This window comes from Rhyacophila brunnea, unplaced genomic scaffold (assembly GCF_057557595.1).
Source record: "Rhyacophila brunnea isolate RB1 unplaced genomic scaffold, BYU_Rbru_1.0 scaffold_11, whole genome shotgun sequence".
Lineage (NCBI taxonomy): Eukaryota > Metazoa > Arthropoda > Insecta > Trichoptera > Rhyacophilidae > Rhyacophila > Rhyacophila brunnea.
The window spans coordinates 15,657,553-15,680,102 of NW_028232763.1; the positions used below are offsets into that span (position 1 = coordinate 15,657,553).

The window sequence follows — 22,550 nt, forward strand, 5'->3', positions numbered from 1 at the left end:
TTGTGGTGGCCAAGTAACATGCGACCCTTCGACATCTTGGATAAATAGCCACTTTTATAGTCAGGAAACACACTAAAAACAATTTAACCTTAACCATATCACATCAAATTGCATCGAATCTGAAATAAATATTCTTTATATATTATAATAGCACCGCAGGCGACTTTTTTTTACTATTAAAGCAAATTTGTAGTGTATGTATATCTCACTTAACTGGCCACGCCGGACCCCCCTTAAGCCCGGGCCCCTAGGCTAGAGTCCTGTCAGCCCCTTGTGGGTGCCATGCTGTTGACAGTATGTATTATCACGGCCATAACAATAAAATGTAAGTATGCGTAAACCTGCAGTTGCAAGCTTGCATGCATGAATCAAAAAAGTTTGGAGGCTTCTGAATTTTCATGCGACAGTTGGGATTTTTTCGATCTGCACCAGCGCAGTAGAATGATAGTGGCAAACCTGCCGGCAAAAGAACGAACTATACTCATTTTGAGGTTAACCGGTTTCCAGTACCTGTCAAATAGTACCATAAAATGACAACATCGCGTCTCGCTTACTCTTGAAAAATGAGATTGGAGAGCCAATCAGCACTTTTACGTGTAAACAGTAGTTATTGTCACGATAGTTTAAAAAACGCGCTATTGCTGCCAGTAAATCCATTCACGTGTACAGGTGCTATTAGGTATTGATGCAGATATTAACATGCCTCAGAATGCTGAGCACTCGGCAAACATCATGAGGGAAGATATCTTTGAAATGAGAGTCCTTGGAAGAATTTTTGAAGTAATCATGGCATTAATTTAGAGATAGAGACAATATTGTATTAAGGAGCTATATTCATTGTATATGGGTGAAACGATGAAGCCATGAAATGGTGAATAATAAATAAAATATTATCTTCTATGGCTAATACTAATGTATAATAATTTATATTCCTCCGTGATAAATTAAAAAAAACGCATGCCCGAATTAAATTCAGATGTAATCACGCCTGCGTATGAGAGGTATGGGTCACAAGGTGCCCAACATTCTGCTTTTCCCAAGGAGCTCGTCTTCCATATCCTCGCTGTCAGGAGGGTCAGCGTATCCTGAATCGTCGTATCGCAGGGATCTGAAGACACATGAAGTAATAGGTGAGATAACTTAAGGGCGGACGTGCTCAGCGTGGGTCAAAATGGAGCTTTTTTTCTATTTTCAAAGCATGATCCTGGACATACCTTAAACGTTGTAGATAATCTATTTGTATAATTTTGAAGCCTTATTAACCTTTATATTTATTTTAAACATTTGATGACTGCATAAAGTATTTTTATTACATAAAATAGTATTCTTTTAAACCTCTTGCTCTAATGTTTTAGAATATAGTCATATTTCGGTACATAACTGTGCAGTGGTGTTAAGATTTTTTACATTTATTAATTTTTAAACGCATTTATAAAATCATTGGTATAATTTATGAGGAGATAATTTTAGTAAAATATTTATGATAAAAAATTATATTGATAATCTCTGTGATCCCAAATTTGACAAGAATTAGGCATTTTATTATTCAAAAAATGGGCAAGATTAACACATTTAAAGATTATTGTGTCGCTGCATTTCAAAATCAGCCAAGTCCACCTTTAAGTATTTTTTATTTTTTTGTAAATTACTGAAGAACCACTGCTTTCTAACATTTCTACATTATCAAAATGTGGAATTTATTAATTTTAAATATTCTGTACTCGAAATAATATAAACTTTCACCCTTGTAACTGTGTAATTGAGAAAACAGAAAGCTGTTTTTCTCATATTCATCCATTATGGACTTGGCTGATTTTGAAATCTAGCGACACAATTCTAAAAATACTAATTATAAGCTATGTCTTTGACCATTCAAGTGTGATAAACATCCTACGAATAATGATTGCTTTATAATAATTATTGACCTAAGAATAAGGTAGTGTTTTTTTGAAATACGCCATTTCTTTTGGGATTCCCCAGTGGTTAAGCTACAACATACGGCCGTAGCCATAAATTGACAAACTATAATTGAAGTAGGGAGTAAAATGATGTTAACGCGCGTATTTAAAAGATTTTTTTTTCGATTAGAACAAGCAAATTTTGAAAATAGCTGATGCATTGGATTATTTGTTAGGTTAGGTTAGGTTTTCATTCTTGAATCTAATAAAATTTGAGACCGTATATACTATACGGTCATCTCTTTCCGGTAAGAAAGCTCACGGCGAACTACTATGCCACGGTGAAATGTTTTACGTACAATTTACATTTAACCGGATCGCAATCCTTACGAAACATAATAAATATAATGGTAATGTTTGATTTTTTGTAAGTAGGTACATTATTACACATCCTACTTAGCTTAACATAGACTATCTTGAGAGTATAATATATACCTTTTTTTAATTTGGAAAACAAACATAATCAATCACCTGTCCGGTGTACGAGCCAGACGGCTAGGCGGTCCAGTAGGGGAGCGAGCTGCCAGTCGCAGCGCAGGGTCGTCGTATCGTCGAGACACCAGCGTGAAATCATGGTGTGCGTCTACCAGCTTCTGCAGACGAGAGATTATCTCGTAGTCGGGTAAAGGAGAGAAGATTCCGAGAAGTTTTGCGATGGAGGTTCTGAAATATTCACACTAACTAGTCTTAACCTTGTTAATTCAACCGTTTGAATTGAATTTTGTTTGTTTGATTTTACATTTTCTTTACCTAAAGCTTAAAAGTTGTGCTTCCCTTCTGTTGATTTCCGCCAGCATTTCTTTGGTTCGCGTTAAGTCCTCCCTCATCATAGTAATTTGGTGATCAGAGATATTCCGCTCCTGATCCATCGTCTCCCCAGCTGATCTGACATGGTCTTTCAAGACGCTCACCTTTCTGTTATACTTTGTTCTGAGAAGCTCAGAATCGACCAACCGCTTTTGAAGGTCCTCTATCTTGCGTCCTCGTTCCAAAGCAGTTAACTGCAAATAAAATATAACTTGTATAGTCATTAAAGCTTCAATTACATTGAGCTTCTTTACGAGCTGTTTGTTGGCAAATTTATAATCTGCCTGTAAAGTCGCCCAGTGTAATCATAGAACAAGCTAACATGTTCGATGATTACACTGGGCGACTTTACAGGCAGATTATAAATTCGCCAACAAACAGCTCGTAAAGAAGCTCAATGTAATTGACGCTTCAGTCACATATTATTATTACAATACCGTTTGGATAAATAGTTCTATCCGGGATTTCGGAATTAGTAGTAGGTGCCAAACTATAATAAATTCTGTAAACATGCTGCATTACCAGTAATGTTTGATAATTATCGGATGAAACCAAAGAGAGTGAGAGGGAAGATGAAACGAGGCGATACAAGAGACACGATCTTACCGAAGCCCGATATAGCAACCATAAACAATAAAGACAGGGAAATCTCATTTGCGCGTATTAATGGTCTGTTCCACTGTAGAACAACCATACTAGACAACAAATCTTACTAAGGACACTTGAGATTGAGACTTATCTCAAAGAAAGCTCTGTAAAATTCCTATTACGTCCATGCTGACTTACTTGCTAAAGTGCTGAAGACACCCAATCACCCAAAATTCTTCTCTACAATATACCTAATGTGATAAGATAAGTGTGGTTGGGATAACTAAATTTGAGTGGTTGATTTGTGCAGATAGAGATACAGAATTCCTACATGTGAGAGGAAGTTTGTGGTAGAAAGAGGAAATTAAAGATGTTTCCTGGAGCTGGCCAAGACCCGCATTAGGTTGTAGTATCTGTGATAATATTATTTTGCTGCAATTAAATGTATATCTTATCCTACCTTATAGTCAGCAGCTTCAGCAAGTTGACTGTTCAAGTCCCTGATTTGGGATCTGGCATCAGCGAGTTGCAGGTTCAGTTTGTCAATCTGTTTGCCAAGTTTCTTTCCTCTCAATAAACATTCGTCCCTTTCCGTTTGAAGGATTGTTTTCATTTTGGCGCTGTCTTCCTGCAGTGAAAGCTTTCTTCGCAATAGATCCAAATGAAGGTCTCTCCTTTGCAACTGCTCACGCAATATTCTTACTCTTCTCTGAAGTTGATATACGACGGCTGTCTGCGGAAGAATGTTGTTTTGCAACATGTGGAATCGATTATCGTCATAGTACTAAGTATCGTCATAGTACTACGTACCTAAGTACCTATATTAATAAGTTGAAGAATATTAAAGTATTATAACAGGTATAACAATATATACCTTGTTGTATTATACTATTATTTGACTTCGGTTGCTAAATGTTTTCAGTGTGGTTAAATTCGTAACAGTTAGAGATGTGCGTGGTGCCGACAAAACCGCCCGAACCAAAACCACCCGAACATTGCCGCCAAAAGAATTTCGAAATGAGACAATTTTTATTTTCACATAAAATTATATTTTAGATACACAAATAATAAAAAACATATGAATAATGATATAAAAAATATAAATTATTTAAAATTACATCTCAAAATTGTGTGCTAACCTTCTTAAATATTCTAAATTAGAAATACTACGAGTACCATATAAAGGCATTAACTCTTGCAGTCTTTCGTTTAATTGGATATTATTTACACTTTGACGCAATCGAATTAAGTCTCAAATTACACTGATTATCGTAAGTCAAAAAACCAAAAAAGCATTCACATTAGTTGACCCTTTGTCTGCATAGTTATAGATATAGGCTATAGGCAATTTATGTGTAAAGGGGTAGTCTTTCGAAGCATGAGCAGTTTAATATAGGTACTTATGAAATATAACTGTAAAAAAAATCTATTAAACTACTAAACGTATTGAATCGTTCAAAATTATAGTATTTTAGGCACGTTTGTGATATAATTTTTATAGTATAACTAATTATTTTATATTTACGCGGAATCAAACCTATAGTACCTACAATACTATTATAGTGCGGTTGACAACAACGATTTTGTACCGTTATTACAAAGCTCCTATTTGTACAGAAAATGATTTTTATTCAATATTTCCGGTTCAATCAGCTTTTCGTGTGTGGAAGGAAATATTGTCAAGTTGCGTGTGGGAAAACTATGAAAAATGAAAATGAAATAAAAGAAAAATTATGTGCGCTGTAAATAAATAAGATATAACTGCGTATCAGTGTTTAACATGCGAAAGCAAATTCATTTAGATATATTGTCATATATTTGCATCAATAAAAAGAAGGCCAAAAATATTGGTGTGCTAAAAAAAGTTAAAACTCTTATTCTAAAATTATTTATTGATAACGACATTTTATATCAGAATAGTGCTTTGCAAATTTAAAATCTATCTTTTAATCATTGCTAAATGCGTTATTGTGGAAACAAATATAATACCATAATATTTATAAAAGTCTGTCTACGTGATTATTTATTAAAATGGATGTCGAGTGACGTTTGACTGAAAGCTATTTTAAAATTACTATTATTTATTGTGTTCTATTATATACACAAGGCAGCTATCAGCGACTATTGAACGTAGTTTATCAAATTTATGAATTGAGATATTATAATTGTAACAATAAATTAGCCATCAAACTGTCAAAACTGTCTATCTTGCTCTAAAAGTTAACACAGCCAGGAGAGGGGCAGTTAAAACAAAGCACTTTTTGACAGTTTAGACAGACGGTTAACTTATTGTAACAAGTAACCTACTCAATCCATAAATATGATAAACTACCGTCAATAGCTGCCGATAGCCGCCTTGTGTATAGAATAGACCCAATAGTCTAGTTTTCAGTTTTCGGCTTCTTTAGAATTTTTTTGAACAATCACAAATATCCAGGCTTTGAGAAAAACACATAAATATTGTGTGTCCCAATGACGTAATGGACGACGCACTCAGTACAGTAGCTAGCAAGTAAGTTCGCCCATAGTGACATTCGCACGTGCATAGGTAGACGTCACACAATAACCATTATGCGATATCACGCATCGGTAATTTATAGCAATATCACCTTTATTGTAACGGCGTTAGAACAGTGTTTCTAGTATCAATGTTTGTTTGAGCGAACCTGTTCGAACCGAACCATTCGGCAGACCCGACAAAAAGTTTCGGGAATTTATAGCAATATCACCTTTATTGTAATGGCGTTAGAACAGATTATGCCATTCGGCAGATCCGACAAAAAAAGTGAGTGTCATTTTTTTTCCAGATGCTTCATCCATATTAATGTCATTGGTGTGTCCAGGCCGGGAATCGAACCCAGGAATTCTCGGGTGGAAGGCAAGCACCTTACGCACTGCACCACGCGAGCCGCCCACCTGGAATAATTATTATCGAGTGTTTCGAAAATTTACGGCGTCATACGTCAGATTACTCTCCTATGATTTAATCTTGACCAAAGTGACAATAGAAATCAAAATGAAAATCGAAACACGTCAGTCAACCAGAGCTTATCCTTCTATATTATTCCAGCGCAATTTGTATGAGCGAAAACATGTTTATATAACCAACATATCATTTTAATATATATAATGTCTAAGGAAGCCGTAAAGCGAAATCTGGATCGTGAATTATGATCTACATACTTATGCAATGAAAGTATGCACGTTATTTTAAAGGTTTGTAAATATTTGGATATGACCAAATTCTATTAAGATACCTATTGTATACCTATCGTATTTAGGATGTAGATACATGCAGAATACAATTTTCACCTTATAATTAATTATTAATTAATGATTGTATCAGTGGCGAAGGGTGGAGGTAGGCTGTTAAGATCCGACAGAAATAGTGCTCACTAAACTTTCTCAGTCATACGTATTTGTTGCCACTGAACTAAGACTACAATGTGCAGACACTGTTGGTTAGTTTTTAAAAATCCATTAAACCCTGCCTAAACCAAACAGTAATAGTTTTGGTATGGTTTGGCGATCTATCAAAATAAAATAGTGCACACTTTTTCAGTCATGCTTACTTGTTTTCGTTGAATTATTATAAACATATTATATTATATGTATTCAAAATTCATTAAGCCCTGGAGCAACCAAACCATAATAAATAAATAAATAAATAAATATTCTTCAATCTATGAAATATCCAAAATTAATATGATTTAATGGCATAATTTTAGCTATTTTATAGATATATGCATCGTTTTGACTACTATTTATTATGACTTGGTTAACACAAGGTTTAAAGCGCGTTGACACGGTCCAAGTACGATCCAAGTACACTTGGACCGAGTGCCATCCAAGTGCACTCGTATGAGTCATCTTCATACTAATTATTCCTATCCAAGCTTCTTGGACCGCGTCCTACTCATCCAAGTTAGCTTGGATAGGAATAATTAGTATGAAGCTGTCACTTGGATGGCACTTGGTCCAAGTGTACCTGCATCGTACTTAGACCGTGTCAACCCGGCTTTAGTTGACTTTTATAAACTAACCTACACAATCTACACATTTTAGTATTAGTTCAATGAAAGAAAATACGTATGACTGACTAAGTTTAGTGTGCACTATCTATGTCGAATCTTAACAGCCTACCTCCACCCTTCGCCACTGTTGTATACGTAACTAATAGTGATTCTTTGATTAATTAATTACTAAATAAATTACTATTTGTAACTATAGTTGTAGATGTACTGTTTTAGGTAATCTGATGCACTCTATAAGTTGCCATCATGTTGTGCCTTGTCAGTATTAAAATAGTGTTTTATCTGTCTGCGCCGTTCTTACTTCTTTCAGTATTGGCAAATCGAGCAGGGACCTTTCCCTTCGCAAGCGAGGCAGCGAACCATAATATCCACTGCACAAGAACTGTGATAAAATCAATCGATCAAGCAGAAAAAATATGGCATAATAGTTTTAATCGGCATCGGCAATACTCAATCAATTCATTCAGAATAATATGTTGTTTATGAAACGCGATTTATTGATAAAATTATGACGCGAATTATATTTAAGTATAAAGTCTTGATTATACGGGCTCGGTGATAATCATTAGAAATCACTACTCGCACTAATACTACCACGTGTAAACAGGCCGAATCTGTATTCGGTGTATTAGTGCGACAAGCGAGTAGAGGGAAGCCCTAAAAAATAGAGAATGTGAAATACTGTAAATTTAAACATTTTAAGTAAATATCAATTCATTTTATGTAAGTACTATTGATATAGTGATGTCCCGTGGAGGTGGGCAAGTCATGCGTTGCATAGGAGCAGCACATTTTAACGGGCGGCGAATTAAGGAACATACACAAACATCACATCTTTTGAGAGCAATGACGGTTTACCATAGATCGCTTCATTAGAACCTCAATACTACAACTAGATAACTCTGATTTGGTCATTGTTGGGAAAAGGAAATTTTTATTAATATAAATCTAGGCTATAATTATTATTTAAAATAAAAAACGAAAAATTGTGGCTGTCGATTTAGGAACAATTAAATAATATTCAATTGTATGAAAAACTATTGTAGATATATTATTTTATTGCATTTATGGTTTTAAAGTTATCTAATATTTTCAAAAACAAAATTAATACAGTTCCCATTAATTTCTAACTTATCTAGTTTTATCATTTTGTAGAGAAGGAAATGTAGAACCATATTCAATAGCTATCCCAAAAACAGTGAAAATCAATTTATATAGTTGTAGTATTGAGATGACGATATTATAATATAAGTATTACTTTAAAAAATGATCGAAGAAAAAAAATCCTGACAACATAACTATTGTTGTATTGTAATACACATTGTGATACATATTGTAATGGCGGTTTATCGCATAGGATTTTTATACAAGAGTGCCTCCAAATCAGCTGTAACTGCCACAGACCTCCACGTACCTAAGGCCACCGATATGTGGGAGTAGGTTTTGTGGAAATGCTCTAATTCTCAGTAAATGGTGTGTATGTCAATTTAAAGATTTTTGGTGTATTTGTCTGTTTAATATAGCTGAAAAATCAGGTACATAACGAATAACAAAAAATGAAAAGGGATAGCATTCTAAGTCTCCCAAGGGTGGCACTTTTCCTAGGGACGTCACTGTATCGATAGAGTTATTCCAAATTTTTATTATGTTAGTTTCATACCTTGTCAACTATTTTATCGCTCTCCAGCCGTGCGAGTTGTTCAGCTCTGACAAGCATGGATTCTGTCTGAAGATCGACTCCAACTTCCTGAGATATTTCATCCATGTTGAGCGCTTTACTTAGCCGTTCCAAGAATGTTATAAGCTACAAAATGGTAAATTTATATTATTTATTAAACATCACAAACAAGAAATCAGATAAAATATGATATTATTCATTAGATGTTACGGTTATTGAGAAACAATAGGCTTACATAAGTTTGTATTTGAACACGCCTCAAGTGACCTTCATTCTATAGTAAGTATGGCTAACAGGTCGATCACAAAACAATTTTCGTCGATCGCGGCCGTATTTATAATTTTGCAACTGTAGTTGTGTGTGCTCCGTAATCTAAGTTTCTAACAGATTGACAGACTACATAAATTGAATTTTTTGAAATCAAAACTGCAACGAAGATATTTTAAGTCAATAACTAACATAATTAATAGTTGAAAATACTCATAGAAATAAACACGAATTTAATGTTGATCTCCAACAAAAATACCTCGATCACATTTCAAATAAATATGAATTACCATTTACAAAAACATTCAAATGTTAATTTATAAGTATAATATATATGGAAGTACTTACTTACTTATATATATTTAAAAACGTTAAAAAAATATCAATATTTAAAATAATCCAAAATATTATTCGGTATCTACATATTGTGTTATTCTTTTAAAACAAATTTCAATCTGAAATATATTGCGTGAAAAATTTCCGAATGTTTTTACATTCAATGACACAATACATAATAATAATATATTGGTAGCAAACCTATCATACAATGTATTATCAGATTTGAATGACTCTCACTAATCATAACATACACAACAAAAAACATAAAATTAAACAAACTACTTAGTGAAAACACCAATGCACCATTTGCTTAAAAAAATGCTCGCGACTTTGTACTTTGAAAAACAACAAAATATAATATATACAAAGGGAAAATCATATTAATGTAATATATGCTCATGAAAATACACAGAATTGTCTAATCATAAAAACTACATCAATATCTTATTTGATTCATTTATTATGCAAATTTGGTTTGTGGTCGCGACTATATTTTTGTGCAAAAAGTCGATCACAACAAGAAATAAAATGGCAACCCCTGTTATATACGATTAGACCGAAATCACTTGATAGCGGAGATAAATAGGTACCTACTCCAGAATATGGACACCTATATTTCGTGAATTCTTGGATAACACATTGATTTATTACCGATGATTTATCCCGTCGCAGTGCATCTCTAGACAATTCCGCTCCCGTCAATTCCTTGTCTAAGTTATGAACCTTGGATTCCAACAGAGCCCGCTCGTCTTCCAGAATCCGAAGTCTCCCAGAGGTTTGGTCATGGGCCATCATGTGCCTGTTGAGCTGCTGCGATTCCATGTTTAACTTGTCGCGAAGACTATGCAGTTGCTTCAAGTAGACATTTTATAAGAGATTAAATTAATATTAACATCGTCCTCTATTTTGGTCGATTCATAATTTAGTTGCAACACACCTAGACTTATCTATAGCTTATGTGTAATGTATATATAGTGAAATGGTTTATTATTTTAGGGATAAAATTATCAACACAATCGAAGAAACGAGGAAATCAATGAATATGTAGTAGCGGTGTTTCAAATTCTGCCCCCCTTATATAATATAAATTTAAAGTGACACCTACCCCTAATAATTTTATTTTATATAAAATCTTATTCAAAAGCTAAATTAAATGTGAAATATATATTAATTACATTGATGTTTACGTGGTAGACCTTCATTTTAATGACTTGGAAACAAAGTTTTGGCTGATTCTAGGATATTTTACTTATTTATATTGACAGATGTTTCGTAATAAATCTAGCCAAATATAATAAACTAACCGTCAAATAAGTTAAAAATAGTATTGTGTATCATTTAAAAATAAGTATATGTAGGTATAGATTACATAATATTATGCTGTGTATGAAACAAATTTATTAAGTGTATGACTTGTTGTTGTTAGTGTATTGCTTTTTACATAAAAATGGAGCTCCGGGGCTGGGCCCCCTATCTCCTTCATCTCTAGGATAATTGGATTTTATAAGCTTTGGCTGTTAGTTTTTTTTTATCAGAATATATAAGATTTGATAGAAAGGTTATATTATGTTTTGTGACATTAAAAATTTTGGTACAGTTCGGTTATGAGGAATACAGCGGAAAACACACTTTGAAAATACCCGATATACTGGATTATTTGTTAGTTTGGGTTGGTTTAGGTTAGGTTTGGTTGGGTTAGGTTAGGTTAAGTTAGGTTTAGTTATGTTAACCTAACAAATAATCCAGTATATCGGGTATTTTCAAAATGTGTTTTCCGCTGTATTCCTCATAACCTAACTGTACCAAAATTTCCAAGACTCGTCTGCGGTACCTATTTCAAACAATGTAACTCTTCATTCGAGACACCAGCATGCATGTATTGACAAGCTGTAATTTATGTTAGTAAATTTAGAATTTACATAATTTTACTTTATTAAAAAGCCGCCCCCCGCACTGCGGGTTTTTGCACAGTAGGTACTATCACTGATAATATGTCACTAAAAAGTTGGCAATTAAAATATGTTTCTTACCATGCTCATGTCTTTATTATCGCTCAAAATTTCCCGAATACGATCCTTAATGGAGTTTTCATTGCAATCGACAAATCTAGCAGGTAAACTTAAAAGTATTGCCAGTGATTCCATTAATGCACGATATTCATGTTGTAATCGTTGGTTCTTTTCTTCTCTAAGCTTCACATCGTCTGAAATGATAATCAAACATACATATTATTATAGAGTTAGGTAACAAATCAGTGCGTAAGGCAATGGGCTCTCATTCGGGGGCATCGGGTTGGATTTCCGGTGAGGTCACAATATATTTATGTTTTTTAAAAGCCCGCCTGTTTATGTGACTGTTTCTACTACTGCACTACTGTTATTGGGAATCATTGCCTGTTGTCTTAGAATCAGTAATAATGCATAAAAAATATTCGTGCCGGACGGAACTTGAATCCGCATCCATCGGATTCTAGTAAATGCGCCTTTTTAATTTATTATATACTATTCCTTTTTATTATATTCGAGTTCCTTACTGAATCAACATGTTCTGAATGTTTAATAAAGACTTATGAAATCCTAAATAAATATTTACATCTTGTGTATACATTTAATAAAAAAATATCTAATAAAACATAATAATATCTAACTATATTATTTCTCGCCTGCTTTTAATTCAAAATTTCTCCCTTGTAATTACGGAATTCTAACAGATTTTTAATGAAAATGAATGCACGAGTAATACAAATATCTGGTTAATTAATTGGCTCACCTTTTAGTTGACAAATTATGGTCTCAAGCTGTGCAACATTCCCGGTGGCAGAATTCAGGTGTTTATTGGTTGAAGAATATTTATCTCTGGTGTCATGCAATTCTCGATCCATAACTCTATTTTGCATCTCTAAATTTTCCTTTTCTTGCCGCAACCTGTCTAAATCCACGACTTGAGTAGTGCACTGCCTCTGCAATATGTCCCTTTCTGCGTTAGATCTCTCGAGAGCGTCTCGACAATTCTTCAACTCTTGCTCGACGCAAACAAAATTCTCGGAAGTGCTCAAGCATTTACTCCGCAATCGAGATGTCTCTTGTACTAATTCAGAGGCTCTTATTATAATGCTCTCAGGAGAATGAGCATGCGCACTTTCACAAAAGTCAGTTCCAAGCGAAGCCGATAGTCGTCTTACTAAATCTTGAAACTGGGCTCTAATACTATCTTTCATTTGTTCTTCATTAGAACATTCTATTTCTAAATTTCGTAACTTTTTTTCTAAGTCTTTCGCTCTATCTTCGTGGTATTTACTGTCTCTTTGAAGAGTTTGCAGAGCTATTTCGTTTCTTCCTTGCGTGGAATATAGGCTTCGTTCTTTATCATCCTGATCTTGGACTTTCTTCTTGAGAGATGCAATGACTGCGTTTTGTCGCGCAGCCTGCTCTCTCAAATGCTCTATCTCCACCTGCAGCTCCATGACTCTCTGATCTCTACACAGAACTTGGCTCTTCATGTCGTTTATCTATAAAAAAAAATAGGACATAAATAAATTGAGAAGAAACAATTTTTTTTACTGGCAAACCATTGATCGATAAATTAATATTATAATTAACCAAAATAGTAAAAACAAATTCTCAATTATAAATAAAAGTATACACCCTCGAAGCTAACTATTTATATAATATCATTTTTAATTTATTTACTATAAAAAGATACATGTTAAGGATGTGCAATTAAAATCGATTTCTTTGTCTTTTCTTAACTGTTTTTTGAAAACTTTCTTTAAAAAGTGTTGTCACATTTCACTGTTATAAGATTTATGAATAAATACCTATTTATAAATAAAAGTATGTACCTACGTAATCATATTTTAAGTGTTTTTAGACAGTTAGGTATAAAATTTGAAAAAAAACATGGAAATCTGAAGGAATTCAAAATATACAAAGTAGTATTTTTAGAGAGAATATTGGATACTGTTCGGTTATACGGAATACAGCGGAAAACACATTTTGAAAATACCCGATATACTGGATTATTTGTTAGTTTGGGTTAGTTTAGGTTAGGTTTGGTTAGGTTAACCTAACAAACAATCCAGTTTATCGGCTATTTTCAAAATGTGTTTTTCGCTGTATTCCGTATAACCGAACAGTATCCAATATTGTTTTAGTAAGATTACAACAACTTTTGTTGTCCTGCCTATTGTATATTTTGTTGATATATTAATTCACGAAGCGTAAAGTATAATCTATGTACCTATCAATCATTAGCAACGGGTTTTATTTTTGAATGGTGATAATTTTATAAATTTATTTATTGGTGACAGTGTAATAACTAGGTGATACATTTTTTTTGCTACTGGTACCTCTGAGGCCAGCCGATCTCGTTTGTATTGAAGACCAGCCAGCTCGCTTCTCAATGCCATTGTCGTATCGAGTACTCCTTCACCTTCCATCTATAAAAATAACGACCGAAAATAACTTCATTTTATGAAATTATTTTTAATTCTTTCAAGAATGCACTATTTTATAAAAAAATCTATATTGCGTCATTTATGTAAGTATATGTAACCAATCAAACACACTTCCATGTCTGAAGTTAACAAAGTAACTTAGTCGAATGCCTTTGGTGCATGAAATCCACTTTAAAGTATGCTAGAATGTAGGTATTTAGGTCGGGGGAAGCAACGGGCCTTGTATGCATCACGCACACTGTTTTAAACTTCGATGGGAATAGAATTGACAGCCAATTCTCATATTACTACGCAAGCCCAAGTAGAAAGTTTCGCCAGTTTTTCGTAAGGCCGCTTATAGAATCGTATGATTTATATGCCCTTAGAGTAAACAACCCCCGAAGCGGTTCATAGTTTCCCGCGCTCGGCTTACGTTTGTGTGCGCCATAGACAGTGGAGAGCAATCAATGTTTTGTGCATGGCACCGATGCCATCAACAAACCATGGCAACCGCTTTTCTCAATTCAGATGAAAATTTGGCAATAACTCTATCATTCAATATTATAACAATATAAACACAAACAATATAATTAGTCATTACATAATATGCACCCATAGATGCTTAGATTTATTTTGTTAGGCGACTATAAGACAATTCGTACTTACTTCTGATGGAGTTTTCGAACATAGTATTTCGAATATCTTCCAATCCTCTTCATTGTTAGGTCTTGAAGAAGCCATGCTTGCAAAAATGCTTTTCTACCGTTTCTAAAAAAACTAAATTTTCTTGTTCCGTCTATTAATAATAAACACAGAATTTATAAACGACATCTTTTTGACAAGTAATATTAATCGTGTATCCAAGGAAGCGAAACAACCCGACGGTGTTTGACTGACAAGACCCAAGTGCTTCTAACTTTCAGTTTATCGATCAAATTTTTCTTTTCCTTTTCGAATCCTTAGTGACAATTGTACTGCTAGGCTCTTAATTGGGTTAATACGTTCAATGGCAGATTTGAATAATATAATTATTCACTAACATCAATTAGTTATAGTTAAGTAGTATAAGATACGATAACGCATATATAATATATTATTAAATAAATATTGTAGTACCAACTAAAGTGTAATACATCGTTAAATAAAAAACAAAGCGATAATTGTTTAATATTTCGTTGTTTCTAAATGTCATGTTGTGAACGTCTTAAACTTATAATTTGTACTGTCCACAATATGTAAAATATATGAATTGAATTGAATTGAATAATATTTCTATTGTAGGTGCTTATAGTATATTTCTTAATTTTATTTTTAGCAATTATCTAATTACTTAACGCAAATTGACTGATTCAAAAACCGTTATTGCTTAATTTATTTGTTATTTATTTTAATATATTAATGTGTTATGTATTTAACTATTATTCCCTTTCAAAAACAACGGAAAATAAAATTACAAATAATTACTAAATTAATATTATAATCAAAACAATCTACCATTATAACAATTATATTCATTACATTATGTACATTCGATCGATATCTTATTAGAATTATTATTTAAACGATAAACAAATTCGTTTAATAAGTGATACATTCATTGGAAATTATAATGACAATTTTATCAATATTGTAGAGTAATTTATTAAAATTACTAGGACCAATTTTTAAAACAATGTACCTATTATTACTTATTAATTTGTTACGTATTTAATACGTGGGAAGCCATTATAGTAAATAATAAAATAAAGTATTAGGTATTGTATAAATAAATCTACATTGATATAGTCGACAGGGATGGTTATATTCGAAACCAGATTCAATTTGTGGAATAAGCATATTTTTTTTTTAAATATTGTTGTATTTATATGTCCGTAAATGCAGTATTACGGTATTATTGATAAACCTTAAGACGATACTTCAGTGAAACGGCAAATAATTTTCAAATATAGGTGCGACGAAATTTTGGAATCGCCGGCAATCGGAGAGCGATCGTCGAGCTGTGAACACGTCAATTTGTTTCGTGATGGCGACGGGATACTAATTTTTAAATCATGTAAAGATGACTAAAAAACGTTACCCATTTACTTGAATAAGAAAACATGTCAATGAATATATTATTATTGTTACTAATAGAACAATAAACAGAACATTAAATGGATGCATGTTGGATTTATATGACAAATTATATTTCGTTCGGCACGCGTCATTTGCACATTTCACGCATCGCCTAGCCACGATCTTTTTAGACGATGCCTCACTGAGGTATAGCCTTAATAATTAATTATTACAGGTCGTTCCCTCCACATTTGGAATATATCGTGGAGTAACGAAGTCAATGTGATATGAGAAGTCTAAAATTAACTAGAAAAGTGATACAATTGCAATAATTGAAGTGTTATAATAATTTTAGTGTTTAAATATATACAGCGTATATATATAGCGTAAGAAACACTCCGAAAGAGAGGCGCCGGAAAGTAAGGGGGCGCTAGATTAATCGACCATACAAATCGATAAATTACTATTTTATTACCAAATTTGATAAAAATAGGATATACTTACATTAATTTTAGAGTAGGTAGGTATAATATCAGAATACCCACATAATGTACAAGTTAATATTATATTCTGCCACAATTTTTCTTTTTAAAGGAAAAGCAGCAGAATCTCATGATATTCAATGAATGAAATTCGATGTAAGTTCATTTATTGATTACGTTAAAGCTCGGTGAAAGCTTTATTAGCATACGGATGCACTGAAAGCTTGTGCATGCATTCAAGTGATGGCAGTGATGTGCCGTATTTATAAATAGGTGTATGCAATTCCGCGCACTCGCAATAATCATTGCAAGTCCAGATATTTTAACTTTCAGTAGAGTGACGCCATTTTTGTGTCGTAACAGCTTAAAAGTTGCTAAAAATGTTTTACCAATACAATAACATTACCGGAAGAATCTGCAGCTCAACACATATACAAACGCCGCTTTTCCCAGTCGTAAGATTGATAAACAAAGTGTTTTTCCATTCGCATGAAAATTCCTTTTATCATCTGTCAATGCTCAGTAAAATCTGTTGCATTTTCGTGTTTGATTACCTCACTAGATTGATTTACCTTCAATACATACAATTTTACAACGTCGTGATTTAGAACATATTTTTTATATATTACCTACATTCTAATTCTTGAAAACCTTGTACTATTCACACAATGTGTATAGAGCTTGAAGATGGAGAATGACGAAACCCATGCCACTGAAAACAATTACTCTGGAATATTACATAACTCTCATAAATTGTAATGTTAATTTAATTTCCATCCAGTGCTCTCAGTCGATAGTATTAATAATAAAATTAATAACTGATCATATTAATATCGATTCTTACAAAATACAAAATGTTTATATATCAAATCTAGTTCATTTTAATTACTATTTAGTTGTCCATATAAACGAACATAGATCCTTAAGTGCTTACTATGTTTATATTACTATTAAATTGTGTGGTACTTTAAGTTGGTTAAAACCACTCTATAGAAGTAGATCAAACATTTTTTAATGATTCCATTGCCAATCTATCAATACAATTATTAATACGTTGTAAGATTATTGCTTGAGGTCTGTAAAAATGTATTAGTATCTAAGGGTTGACATATCTTTATATTATTAAATTTGACAATGGCAATGGTGATTACGGAAGCCGAGCGAAAATACTGACACGATTGTATTTAATTTGTGAACAGTATTATTAATTGTTTCGTTCTCTTTAGAAACAGGACGGAATTTTTATACATCTTTGGTAAAAATCTACATTCATTAAACATACCCATTTTTTATATTAATATGTATAGCAGTAGTCATTGGTGATATATTATAAATAATACTGTGACGTCAGTATATGCCAATATTGTGTAGATATGTATTGATTGATTTGTGTGAAATATTCCTACTAATATTCTGAGGTCAATTGATTCAACAGATTCGTATCCAGGGAAATGGTGAAATTTGCATGGTCCCTAGGAAAAAGTGAGTTATTGTTTAATATAATATCACATGCGTACCATTCTACTAATCAACCCGTTTTGTAACATGACCATATGTGTGTGAATGTAATTATTATTATCAGGTACTTTTAAATTGGATTTGCTTTATTTTGGTAGCAATTTATTATACGTTTAAAACACTTTTCAATCACTTTGTAGGTACTTATATATATACTATTGGAATGTTTTATTATTACGACACGTGTTTCATAAAAATCTTCGATGTTGTCAAGCACGAGGATCAGAGTAGGTAACATTCAATTTTTAAAACTGCTACATAGTAAAGTTTTCAATATATTAGTAAATATAGGGGAGGGGATTTATATTTAAATTTTGATAAGTAGAGGAGAGCGATTAGATTTAGTTTAATTATGCCACCGAAACACGTGTAGGTACCACTGTCGAAGTGTGGAAGTAGGCTGTTAATATCCGACATAAGTACACATTAAACTTTGTCAGTCATACAAATTTGTTTTTATTGAACTAATACTACAGTATGCAATTAGTAATGGTTAGTTTTAAAAATTAATTAAACCCTGCGTAAACCAAGCTATTATTAGATAATAGTCAAAAATAGTTATCCATCTATAAAATATCTAAAATTATGCCATTAAATTATACATTGTTTTAGATATTTTATAGATAGAAGAATATTTTTTTTTGGTTGGTTAGGCAGGGCTTAATGAATTAAAAAAACTAATGAACACCATCTGCAATAAGTATTCTTAATTCAACGAAAACAAATAAGTATGACTGAAAAATTGTGCCCTATTTTTATCGGATCGCCCATAGCACGCTTAAACTATTACGGTTGATACATATAGGCATGGTTTAATTGATTTTTAAAAACTGACCAACTCGATCTGCAAATTGTTGTCTCAATTTAATGAAAATAAATACGTATGCCTGAATATCGGATCTTAACAGCCTACCTCCACCCTTCGCTACTGAGGTACTAATAATGAATTTCATATTACCTCGTACATGTTAAGCCATTTAAACGCTTTAGTAGGTACTTTTATATTTTCAAACAAACTAGATTGTATTTTAAAATTTTCCAATTTGTGTAAGTAAGCACCACCTATATATTTCAAAAATATGTAGATTCCAAACACTTGTATTTTACATTCTTATTATAAGAAGCTGTTATGAAAATATTAAATCTCATTAGTAACATAATATTTAGTGTCAATAGTGCCTATACGTACCTATTATCAAAGCTACTCTACTTAATATGTTTTAAAATAATAAATTATAATATGTTGACAACCTTGGACGTTCAAAACTAGAGGGACGCGACTATGAACAGATGCCAGGAATAAGAAGAATGAGGAAAATTATTGGTGGCATTATAACACCTCCAGAAAGTATGAAACACCAATCAATAGTTTGGTTGTTTCGTGTAAACTGATAACCTGATAAATGAGCTTTTACTCGCCACTGTTAATAAGTTTAGTGTGCAAATCAAATGAAAATTATTATAGATATTTAAACGCCTGAGTGTGATCAAACGCAATGATTTCTGTGGGCTTTTTTAATGAATACATTTTATCGTCCTCCGGCCTGTTCAATAGGAATAGAAGATTCATTCCAGGGCCGGTCTTAGCAAGTGCGATGCCCGATTGGACCATATACGTGAGGCCCTAGTTACGGAGGGAGTTACTTATCAATGCAAATAGTTACTACTCAAATAATTTTCTTTCTTGAAATCATCAAAATAACTTAACATTTTGATAACATCGTAGGTAGGTAGGTACGTTTATCGGAAATAAACTTACATGGTTCATTAAATAATTATTCCCAGCTTTTTCTGTAACAATTAATTATAGTGAAATACTCGGACGCTTTTTTCTCTAACTATATTGTTTTGTACTGCAACTGCCATGACGTCAAGTACCTACATACTTTTGAATATTATATTTCCCTGAATATCTTATACCTTCACGTGGAAGATGTTCTTGCATAGTGGGTTCGATTTTTTTTAAAGATTTATGGAAATATATTGCACAAGGGCTTCGCCTCGCATTTTAAATGTTTTACCTACAATATTATAATATTTGATTAAATAAAGTAAAAGTCAACTTTTCTCGTGATGTTTCATTAATTTTTCACGTCGTGACGATGGCCAAATTCAACTAGCGTCGAGGACTCGTAGTAGAGCACGAGACCCGATTGCGCCCAATCGATCTAATTACCCTAAGACCAGGCCTGGTCCATTCAATTTCATGTCCACGTTGTTTATTATTTTCCATTTATATACACATGCATATTATATTTTATTTTTACCGATTGATTATTTAAAACAATGGCCATTCTATAGTAATATTTAATATTTATTAATTATTAATATTCCAGGCGCCGAAGCCATTGAGCAAAGTCGAACCTCCAAAATTGGTTTACGATAAGACTATGAAAATGTCGTCTGTGTCCAGTGTACGTGCTGCCCAAGCTGCCCAAAAGCTTATTCCTGGCACCAACATTCCTTACAGCCCTCTTTGCGAGACGATTCGTAGCAAACAGGAATTATTCCAGGTAAACATAAAATAGTAATTATATTGTAGAATATAACTAATAGGTATACATTGTTAATTTGAAATTTTGACTACATCAAAACTGAAATAATGCTTTTAGAATGATCATTATTAAAGTATAAGAAAATGTCTACCCCGTTCCACTATAAATAATAATCACTCATATTCATTTCTCATATCTTTCGCACTTATTTAATAAGTTTTATATTGTTGTTCTAGGCTAGTTTAGCATGGTATAAAATACTCAACTAAATAACAAAGTGATAATTTAAAATAATCGATTTAGATTTTCTTCCATCCATTCATAAAGCAGGAGATTTTGTAGGTACCTATATGTTTAGATAGGTATATAAGTAATATGTATGTATATACCGCAGCGCTCGAAATGGAAAAGTTTACGAACCGGAGCGCTCGACAAATTTTCTGAAAATATTTACATATTCATCAAATCGTATGTGTATTTTATTTCTATTCTATGGGCCAATCTAGCTCAGACGGTCAACATATTTTTTCCACGAGACGGAGCGATAATTTTACAAATTTCACGAGCCGGAACGGCGCTCCGGTGCGTTCCGTTCCATTTCGAGCCCTGATATACCGTCCTACCTAATTTGGTACCTTTTTGTATTGTGTTGAATAAAATTAATGGATTCACTAGTTAATTGTCTTTCACTGGATTATAAGCTGGCAACGTATTTTTGTTAAAGATTTAAAATAATTTAATGCCATGTACCTCATGTAAAATAAATTAAAAAAATATTATCCTAAAGTTCCCCTACAAATTTGGTACCTATTCCTATCATTATTTATTTTTTAACACTGGAAACCAAGGAAACTGTTTTGCTATGTAAAAGTAGCATTTCCACAATTATTAATGAAGTTCATCCAAATGGCAAGAATGTCTTCTAAAACCTTCTGATATTTTCTTTTCATCAAAACCCACGCTTTTGTAAAATTGTAAAATTATATTATCTATAAGATAAGTAGTAAAATTATTTATAAGATAACCTAAGCGAATAATAATATAATATGCACAAAGAAAAGACATTGATTATTAATATAAAAAACCATATCCGGGAAATTTTAATAAATTGTGCAATCATAAAAAGGGTATTCAATAATTATGCCAAAATGGAGCATATGGACTTCCAAGCGGTGATGTTATTATAGTGGATTTTAATGATACGATTTATCACGAATCATTGATCAATCCCATACCTACCTATACCTATGTAGGTACCTACCTACCTACCTACATGATTTTTAAATGAGTTTTATCTGTTGCAGCGTGCCAACGATCTTCCAGTATTTCTCAAGGGAGGCCCAGCTGACAAAGCATTATTTCTGATAACATTTGGTGTCATTGGACTTGGCTTCATACAATTTGGACGTTTGATTTATAGCATGGGTTTTGCTAACAGGCGCCAAAGATAAACTGTGTTATTATCTATTAAATCATTGAAGTATTTGTATGGATAATGAAATATTATGACACTGTTTAGAAATACTAAAAATAGTTACCTGCCAATCGTTTTTTTCTTGTTTCATTTATTACCTATCCTCATCGCAATCCAATCTTGAACAAATACATCATATTGATATACATATACACATTAAAAATTAAATTTTATTCTTTTTTAGTAAACATGTTCGATTTCATTTTGCGAAGATACGTCATGCAATGTGTATTTAAAATTCAAGCGGGTCTAGCGGAATTATTGTAATATTGCCATTTGAGAAAATTTATCATGACTTTAGAATACCGTGCTTACCGGGAATTGAATAAATTAATATTTTTAGAGAAAAGGTAATTATTTTGATAAGTAATTATTCATACTGAATACCTATTAAATATATTTAATTATTTCACTATTGTA

The 22,550-nt window shown here is 32.6% G+C and overlaps 2 protein-coding genes across 2 annotated transcripts; one reads left to right on the forward strand and one right to left on the reverse strand.

The window, feature by feature from the left end:
- Positions 1-1,008: 1,008 nt before the first annotated feature.
- LOC147078408 (coiled-coil domain-containing protein 170-like) lies at positions 1,009-14,847 on the reverse strand. Its single transcript, XM_085956985.1, has 10 exons — positions 14,773-14,847; positions 14,020-14,109; positions 12,441-13,179; positions 11,702-11,874; positions 10,323-10,523; positions 9,048-9,191; positions 3,814-4,086; positions 2,709-2,959; positions 2,430-2,621; positions 1,009-1,108 (listed from the first exon to the last, which is right to left on the reverse strand). The coding sequence occupies exons 1-10, from the start codon at positions 14,845-14,847 to the stop codon at positions 1,009-1,011; spliced, it is 2,238 nt and encodes a 745-aa protein (XP_085813111.1).
- Positions 14,848-17,023: 2,176 nt separating this feature from the next.
- LOC147078409 (cytochrome c oxidase subunit 7A1, mitochondrial-like) lies at positions 17,024-22,199 on the forward strand. Its single transcript, XM_085956995.1, has 3 exons — positions 17,024-17,098; positions 20,498-20,674; positions 21,961-22,199. The coding sequence occupies exons 1-3, from the start codon at positions 17,024-17,026 to the stop codon at positions 22,105-22,107; spliced, it is 399 nt and encodes a 132-aa protein (XP_085813121.1). The 3' UTR covers positions 22,108-22,199.
- The last annotated feature ends 351 nt before the right edge of the window (positions 22,200-22,550 follow it).

Bases quoted from the DNA above. Each gene is read 5' to 3' on its own strand.
- LOC147078408 (XM_085956985.1), bottom strand. From the start codon at position 14,847: ATGGCTTCTTCAAGACCTAACAATGAAGAGGATTGGAAGATATTCGAA. The intron at 14,110-14,772 runs GTAAGTACGAAT...TTATTTTTATAG, and splicing joins GTTCGAAAACTCCATCAGAA to ATGGAAGGTGAAGGAGTACT. The intron at 10,524-11,701 runs GTAAGAAACATA...GTCTACTTGAAG, and splicing joins ATAATAAAGACATGAGCATG to CAACTGCATAGTCTTCGCGA.
- LOC147078409 (XM_085956995.1), top strand. From the start codon at position 17,024: ATGTTTTACCAATACAATAACATTACCGGAAGAATCTGCAGCTCAACA. The intron at 17,099-20,497 runs GTAAGATTGATA...TTAATATTCCAG, and splicing joins AAACGCCGCTTTTCCCAGTC to GCGCCGAAGCCATTGAGCAA. The intron at 20,675-21,960 runs GTAAACATAAAA...TATCTGTTGCAG, and splicing joins GCAAACAGGAATTATTCCAG to CGTGCCAACGATCTTCCAGT.